A 9161-nucleotide genomic window follows, 5' to 3' on the forward strand; every position below is an offset into this window, starting at 1 on the left:
TAACGACCAAGGTGCTAGGGGTGTTTCCTGTCTCAATAGATCACCCCGCCACGATAAGAGATAGCCAACGTTCCACATCTGCATACCTGTAGCAGATAACTTCACTGCAATATACTGCCAACAGTGCAATAGGCGCGTTGCATTATCTTTGCAGCGCGACCCTTGTTGGCTGGGGTTACTCCCGACAAATTTGAATCACATGCCTAAGGGCATGATGCAATGAACAAAAGCATTGTCGATCCAATTCTAAGACAAAAGAGTACATCTTCCGCATACTAATCTACGGCAGTGCACGGGTACCGGCAAGTTGTCAGTGCCGTACTGAATCTCACTTATCCATGAGGAATTCCGTTCAAAAAAGAAAAGTGGGAAATGACTAGGGGGGCGTGAAAGACCCGCGGAGAACCTGTCAAGCGGGATCATCGGAAATCCACTCAGTCATTCAATCGGTTCACAGGGGTCTCTCTGCGCTGTAGAGACGGGATGATCTCAATCTCAATAATTTTTGGAAGGGGAGATCAATGTCAACGAAAAGAGTTGGTGCAATGTGTCTGCGTCCGCACTGATCCTAAGCTGAAGATTTGCCGCACATTGCTAGCTTGCATCAGCGCATATCACTTCACAAAACGTTGCTGAATCCCCAATGCAGCACGCCAGCCAGGGAATCCCTGCGATAAATAGAGTGACGGCGCCCCACCCAGAAGGGAAAGTTAGGAGTTAGAATTTGGAATTCTTGGCGAATATTTGAAAGGGAAGAAAGCTATCATACTTGTACGAGTATTTCACGGCAAGAAAGTTTGTGTCATTGCGTAGACTATTCTTCGCCTTTTCTCTGACATTGGCCCGGGCAAAACTGCCAAGGCTTCGGACTTCTGACTTCTAACTTTCGTTTGCGCATGGGGGCGCCGTCACTCCAATATCTACATGTGACCAGCAAAAAATTCTCAAAACAACGCCAGCAGAGGGTTGGAGAACAAATTTGACATCCCCGCTTATTCCACCTACGATCGAGCCTTCGGGAATCTAGCATTACGCTCACCTCGCCTCTTGTCTTCTCCCTTCACGGAGCAGATTACCAAGTTTCGCCTGCTTAATCAATCCTGCCTCCCCTTCGGGCTAAAAAGAATGTCAGCGGACATGAAACTTATAAATTGCTTTTTTTTTCCCTGGTTGTCGAATGTTCCATAAGCAGGGACAAAACGGAGATCGCTGATGGTAACCCCCGTCAGATGCACTGGGATACTTTGTGTGATACACTTCACTGGCTATCCATGACACCGCATTTCTTCTGAAAGTCTCTGGTTTGAAAGCACATTGCTCCAACGGCATCAGACATGGTGTGGCTTGATAGGAGAAACCTCGGAAGGTTACCGTAACCGACCAGAACGTGCAAGATATCGGTACTCCAATCGATTTGCCGGCACCTCATTGTCCGCATGCCATTAAAACACCTCTCATGATTATGCTGGTGCATCCAACACCCATCTTCCCATGAGGCCAAAAGGGCAAAAAAAAAAGAAGAAAAGACCCCCAACATTAGCGTGATACGAGTCCGCATCATGCCTCGCGCCCCAGACATTAAATCACATCAATCTACCCACTTGGATGGAAGCACTTCCTGACAGTGTACTTGACCGTGGCTGAGGAGTGGTTACAATGTGTTTAGTTGACTGCTTTTTTGGGCAACCCTTCCTACTGTAGTTGATACAATTTTTCTGATATTGATTGTCCGGAAAATTCACCGGATTACCTGAATCCCTTCCCCCTCCCCAAAAGCCTAAAGTAGACCCTTTTCTTGTACCCTCCTCGTCTCTCTCCTGCATCGTGGTCGCCACGTTTTTTCTTTTGCACGTCCCACCCCGTCCCCGGGAATGGGTGTCATCTCCCGCGTCATGTACAAGTACAGTACATGTCCGTATCCTCAACCGCACCCTAAACTCCCTTCGATCATCACATATTGCTTCAGAAGCAGTGAGCTTCCTCCCCCCCCCGAGAGCATGCGTAACGGTTTAACGGCTCCCGTATCGAGAATGTTCGCCCCCTCCCCCTTACCACCAAGAGCGAGGACCCCCATGGAAGAGAGGAAGGGGTGCCAGAAAGAATTTCCTCCTGCGGGCCGCAAATTTTCCGTGCCAGCCCCTGTCCCCGCTTCTGTCATTGGGCATTGGGGTTGGTTGGGGGCGTAAGTATCACACTGAAGGTACGTAAGTATGATAAGTAAATAAGTACGGAAGTGTTTCCATTGAGAGTTTTTACTGCAGCCTTTACGAGTACTTTGCCCACCCAAGTCAATAGCTCATCTGCTCGAGTACCCATCGCATCTCATCCTGCCGTAGCGTATCCACTTAGCCAGCTGCGGTAAAGTGGGTGCCCGAGTACCTGAAATTAGGTGCGGTATGACAGTTGGGAAAGCCCCTTGTTCCTGGAATCCGCTGAGAGGCGTACGACTATTATAAATTTCCTCAAGATTGGGAACGGGAGTCCAAAGCTCCCTGGGTTCTCTTTTTTTTTCAGGGCTTGATTGCGCAATAGCGGTCACCTGTGGCAGTACAAGTACTGTACTGAAATGCTCACCCGGGAGAACCAGATGTTACCCAAGCATCGTGAATTCTCAAGTTCAGTGGCTTGCCAAGTGCTAATTAAACAGAGAAGCTCTGAAGAAGAGAAAAAGAAAAAGGGTTCGCAACCTCCAGGAAAACCCACGATAACCCACTGGACAAAACTACCGTGGAGATAGTTTGGTTAGACTAGCATCGCGGGCTGCTCTGTTTAGCTGTTTTTCCCCACCACCCAACGCACCCTGGACTGCTCCGCCCACCCACCACCACGACGACCGCTCCATGCACTCAAACCCGGAAATAAATTCCACGAGAGAAACATTCACACATGTAAAGGTTTGGGACGCTTGAGAGCTTAGCCCAAGCTAGCTAGCTAGATGCTCGCAGTTTTGACTCTCCCGCCTCTTTCCAAGCCTCCTTCCAAGTTTTCGGTTTTATTATCGTCAACTGGAGAGAGTGCACCCCCTTACCTATCTATGGCTTGAGATTTCCCAACTATCCAGCCAGCCAGCTAGCTAGCTACTAAGTACTAGCTAGGGTAAAGTACCACGCTGACACTAGCCAACAAACTAGCTATTGTAGCTTGCTAGCTTCATGGGAGAAGGATCACGGGGAGGTCCAAAAGGTGTTTTCCGTCCCAAAGAGCATGATAAAACCACACATGAGATATTCCCCTATCGAATCGCAGCCAAGCACGAGAGAGAAAGGGGGGGAGGGAAAGAAATTGCGATAACTCCGGAAAACCATCGCAGGATTCTTCACCCAACCCAACCCGCCGGATGCTGACGGTAAATTCCCCTTATCCCACCGAGGCTCAAAGATGAGGCCTTTGGCACCCAGCGGGCGAGCGAGATCTTGTGCTAGATCCCAATACTCCACATTCTTGGCGAGGAAAAATCAAAAAATGTCTTGAACCCTTTTCTTTTGTGGGTGGATGGGTGGGTGGGGGTGCGCGGTGGTTGTTTCTTTTGGGGGGGAGGACACTTTCCTTTCTTTTTTTATTTTCCCTTCTGCTCTACTCTACTCTACGAGTTAGCAGTTCTTCAGCGGATGTGGGGACAAAAATTGCTCGTGGGCCCGCAAGAGAATTGAGTCACTTGTAGTACAGTACGAGTACTACCTGTATATGATTGGAGGTTAACTCGAAGCAATTGGATGTATGTATCAACAGATAGTTTAGCTTCCACAGAACCAGAACTTCAGAAACTGGCTGATTGACTTCACCGTCCCACGGTAGAAGTGGAGGCAGGGGTATCGTACCGCACCCACGGCAGGGGTTGTGGAGGAGGTTCGGTGTTCACACTTTTTGTTCGTTCCCCTCGTTCGGGGTCGGGGGGGGTCGGTGGATCCGTCCCCCTCTCCCTTCCCCCCCCACCAACTCACTCCCTCCTCCCTCAACTCACTCACTTCACTCACTCATCCCAGCCCCCTACCCCCCCTTGTCTCCCACTTCTCTCCCCCCTTGTCCCCTACCCTGCCCTGCCCTGCCCTAGAAGAAAACTAGCTCCGGCTTAGCACCGTAACCACAAGTGCTAACGAGTGCTAACGAGTCCCACCACTACCACCAACCACCACCACCGGTCTTGGGTTGTAATCGCCAATGGCCAATTCCTTGGGAGGGAAGGGGAAGGCAAGTTGCGGAATGCCATTCTAAGGGGGGGCGTACTCTCTAATCCCGAAAAGGAATAAAAAAAATAAGAAAATAACCTGACGGTGCTACCCCATGATGCCGATACGATTGATGGGTACCGTATGATACAAGTACGAGTAACTAGGTTACCCGAAGCAGGATGATGGAAAAGCTACAAAGTGCAAGAAACCTGGAGGAGGGAGAAGGAGGAAGGAAAGGCGGAGGAGATAGGCTAGGCTAGGGTAAGCTAGGTTGGGTTGGGTTTGGAGGGTTACAGTTATGCACCGAACTTGGGAAATTCCACGGATTCGTTCTATCATACAAATTCCTGAAGATCTTATTTATTTCTCCCGTTCTATTGCTTTTTTTTTTTTTTTTACCCTCCACCCCCTTCCCCCCCCCCCTTCTAACTTCTTCTTTTTTTGTTTCCTTTTTTACCTTGTACGAGTTGTGTACGAGTACTCGTACAAGTACAGAAGTCAGTCGTACTTAGCGAGCGAGCGAGCGAGCAAGCGAAGGTTATGTATCATAGGTAGGCAACTTTGGTACGCGTTGGCAACCTGGCTCACTCACCCACGAGAGAGGGAAACCGGGTTTTATTAAATGTTTCGAACGTTTCGTAAAATCGGTGTTGGGGGGAGGGGAGAGAAAAAAAAAATGAAAAATGAAAAATGAAAATAAAGCAAAAGCAAAATGGGGAAAGCGAGTGGAAGTGGGCTTGTTTATGGAAGTTGGAAACAATAATTTGACTAAAAGTAGAAGAAACACCGAGGATTGTGCCGTACAAGTACAATTTTTTTTTGTCGTAAAAAAAGCTCTATATTTTTTTATTTTTTATTTTATTTTTTTATTTAGAAGGGACGGCGGATTATGATAAACTGGGATACCATAAATCGATACAATTCGGTTCGTAAGATATCTCATACTCGGGTAGACCCAGTTTGTACCAATTGAGCCTTCTTTCATCCCCCACACCTTCCTCCTTCCCATAGGGTCTACTCGTACCATTCCTCTTGACCGATCCTGCAACACTGCTAGTTAACATACTCACTCACTTGGAGCCAATTTCAATGTCGTGATAAAACTTGCAAGTAAATAACCGCCATGAATGAGGGTTTAAAAAATGGAGAACGGAAACAACTCAAATACCTACAAAATAAGTAAATAAATAAAACCACCGTTTACAATTTCGGATTGCTCCCTCTCCCTATAAAGATTTTGCGCTAGATATACTTTCCCAATATTTGTCCTCTGAAAAACCAGAAAACTTTCCATCTCCAAAAAAAAAAAAAAAAAAAAGACAAATTCCCAAGTGCACAAATAGAAAAAAATACCTTTATTTAACTTGAACCAAATTTTCGGCTTTTTGTAAAATAAAATATAAATAAAAAATTCATCTTGTCCACCCATTTCGCACAAAAGAAAATAGGAAAAGAAAAACAAAAAAAAGAAAAACACTCACAAAAAAAAAAAAAGATGTAACAAAACAATAAGCACAAAAGCAAAAAGCAATCGCATAAAAGCAAACATCGGCCACCCAGTTATCTCCTTAAGAAATAATAACTTAAAAGAAAAAGAAAAGAGGAATAACGCAAAAAAGCAAGTACTGCCGCCACCGTTTTTGGTCAAATTTTTTAAAAAAGAGGATGGATGGTTCGAGAGGTATTTTTTGGTGAACTATGTAAGTAGTAAGGTAGTTAGGAGGACGATGAGAGGGGGAGGAAGAGGGAAAACTAAACGCGAAAAAAAACAAATATCCCCGCCCAAGTCGTTTTGGTTTATACAAAACGAACTAGCTAACAATACAGAGGGATTAATAATGAGATAATTTGGAAAGACGGAAGGATAGAACAAAAAACGTGTACCAAAATAGAGCTCGGGAGAAATGTTCGGCCTGTACAACTATACCCGCATAGACAAAAGATACCCGAGTTAAGGAAGCTCGTTCAGGCCGGATTTCTGAATAGATCAGATCCTAAAAACCATGATTAGACAAGGGAATAAGGAAAAAATAAAGCCTGTAAATAAAGTGACAATGAATGGTAAAGACAAAAAAGCCAAATAGAAACAGTAGAAATTAGTAAACGACGTTAACCCAGACTCATGATATATATTGCTGGGAGGATGAGTCGACAGGTAATTACCTGACTATCGCTCTCCTAAACGCCTCAAGGGTATAAGACCACTGAAATAATACTGTAAGGTCAGTACGATGAGCTCTTGCGCTCGAACGAGAGTAACCGCCAGTAATGACAAAAAAAGAGGCGGATCGAAAACACACGCCCGCCGTACACCAGTTGTCGCCGCAAAGCTAAGACCAATCTTAAACCCAATTTTTTTCTGAACGACCACCCACAGATGAGGCATAAACACCTCGCGCCAATAAAAATAATAAGGTAAAGAACAACCTGAGATAAAGTTTGTAACAGAAGCGAAAATAAGATCCCGATCTCCCATAAAATACGTTTAAGATGCTGTACACCGAATGATCATATGCAGACTTTTTTTTGTGGAAGCTTTTCTGGTCCAGGTCGGTAGGTCGGTAATCTAGCAGAATGAGCCTCTGGGGGTTGGAAGCAGGTTCTGTTCCTGTTCGGTTTTGATAAAGTTCGGGTCCTGAACCGGCACTCCGGTATAATAGATTCTATGCTGCGGAGGCTGCGTTTGAGCTGCCAAAATCTGCTGCTGGTACGCTGGATAGTCGTACCAAACAGGCTGTTGCTGTTGCTGTTGCTGCGCCTGAGCCTGCGAATGTGGGGAAAGTATTCCGTTGCTCTGGTGCTGGCCATTCTGCGAGTACATCACGATTGGATGCTGTGAAGGTCCGGTATGCACAGGCATCTGTGCGGGATACGGCGGGATCCCCCCAGGCGAAATTGCTTGACCCATATTCTGATAGTGACCCGAAGAGGTCGGCTGGGGTGCCCGGTAAAAATAATCTGAACCACAGCTGGCGGTGGTTGCCGAGGAACACGATGACAAGCTTCCAGGGCTGCTTTGGAGAGTCTGCTGTGCTGCCAGAAGTTGGTGAGTGGTTGGAGTGGAGCACACGATGCTCAAGGTGTCAAACGAACGATTCCCTTGGAGCGGTGGGGGGGGTCCGGTGGGTGTTGTGCCGTATTCATCGTCCCGATGAATTATAGCGTTCGGCGAGATCTCTCTTCCATCTCCAACATCCTCTTCCGTATAATAGGGACTTTGGGGTGTCGGCGGCTGATGTTGATGCACGGAGTGCGTCATGGCCATAGGCATTGAGTGACGATATGAATCTGAAGCTGCGGAAAAGCTCGTATTTCGACTTGAATGTCCGGACCTGACAGTGGATTGAGGACTATGAGGAGTTAGGGGCTCAGCAAAAGAGCTTGTTCGCAGAACGCTAGGGCGACTAGGAGCTGAAGGAGGAGCTGCTCTCCTAGCTGAAGCTTTCGTCAACCTTTTCGACTGAGCCCGCGATCCAGCCTTGCCTGATGCTTTAGGCGAGAGATCATCATCATCACTCTCCTCTACATCATCATCCGACACATCATTTTCTGCCCGAAGTTGGTGATTTTTTCTCGCATGCTTTGTCAAAGTTGTCTTCCTACAGAAACTAGTTCACGACTTAACAGATGAACTCGGAAGATGATCGGAGCGAAGGTACCTTTTCCCGCACTTGTCAATGGGGCAGCTATAAGGCCGCTTCCCCGTGTGAATGCGCCTATGTCGAGCTAAGCTAGAGGACTGTTACAACAGGAACCACGTTAGCTTCCGGGCTTAATTCTGTTTCTCTTCACACCAGAGCGAGGAAAGAAGCTCAACGCGCAAGACTGACATCTGAGAAGCATTTTCCACATCCAATATATTCACACGAGTGGGGCTTCTCGCCAGTATGTGTTCGGGTATGAACGGTCAAGGCACTCCTCTGAATAAAGGATTTCCCACAATTAGGAAAGGTGCAGGAGTACGGTCTCTCATTCGTATGTATCCGGTGATGGCGCTGTAAATCAGATTTGCGATTGAAGCTCTGTTCAACATATGATAGTTAGTCAAGCACGAAAGTTTGAAACGAACAATAGAAGGCATTCATCCTAGCTGAGAGCAAACATGTTGAGAGAGAAAGCCAACCTTATTACAGCTCTGCTCAGGGCAACAGAAGGGACGAGGACTCGACTCGGCAACAGTTTGTTCACGATCATCGATCAACTCAAGAATATCCATAGCGAAGAGATGGTGTTAATATGGAGGTAAAACAGTTTTGAAAGTATCAAGTTTTTTTTGCCCTCTTTTTTTTTCTTTTTTCTCTTTTGTTCCAATGAAAAGTCTCTATGAGCAGGTCGATAAACAGGAAAAGCAGAAGAGGGAGGAAAACGAGAGTGGGTTGATGAAGTAGTTGTTGAAAGTCAGATGGTTGTTCAATTGGCCGGCAGGTTGTCTATACTGCCAGTCTGAGAAGAGTGACGGTGTCGTAGGATGGGTGATGTTATGTTCTCTAGGAACCTTCGATCTAGTCCAGCAGTTTCAGGGAGGGACGGGTTAGATAAAGAAGGAATAGGAACGAAGGCTGCAATAGTTTAAAAGCTGGGTGGACTGGGATACTCTCTGGATGAGGTTAGTGCGAGAACCCCCGAAATAATAACGTAACCGAGAGCAGCAGTCCACACACGCCCTTTCTTTTTTAATTATTTATTTCCGCGAGTTTTTTTTTCTTTTTTTCTTTTTCCCATTTTCAATCCCCCCGAAAAAAGTTGCCTTACTTTTACTTACTGTACTGTACTCGAGTACAATACAAAACTCTCATTAGGAAGAAGGAGAAAGGAGGGGGGGAAGGTAGGAGAGAAATGAATCTGGCGTTGCTCCATAGCGATACTGTGCCATAAAACTTCATTCTTTCCTCTTCTCACAACTTCACACACTCTCTCTCTTTCACTTGTGTTTAGTAAAGTCCCTCAAACCCACCCAGCCTGCCTAAAAAAAATAACCCCCAAATAAAATAA

The 9161-nt window shown here is 46.3% G+C and overlaps 1 protein-coding gene; it reads right to left on the minus strand.

Moving 5' to 3' along the window:
• Window positions 1–6735: 6735 nt before the first annotated feature.
• GSTUM_00003625001 (uncharacterized protein) lies at window positions 6736–8582 on the minus strand (the record flags this gene model as incomplete). XM_002837311.2 has 4 exons in its annotated part: window positions 8293–8582; window positions 8000–8191; window positions 7829–7908; window positions 6736–7777 (listed from the first exon to the last, which is right to left on the minus strand). The coding sequence occupies exons 1-4, from the start codon at window positions 8383–8385 to the stop codon at window positions 6736–6738; spliced, it is 1407 nt and encodes a 468-aa protein (XP_002837357.1). The 5' UTR covers window positions 8386–8582.
• Window positions 8583–9161: the final 579 nt, after the last annotated feature.

Source organism: Tuber melanosporum (genome assembly GCF_000151645.1).
Source record: "Tuber melanosporum whole genome shotgun sequence assembly, scaffold_182, strain Mel28".
NCBI classification, from domain to species: domain Eukaryota; kingdom Fungi; phylum Ascomycota; class Pezizomycetes; order Pezizales; family Tuberaceae; genus Tuber; species Tuber melanosporum.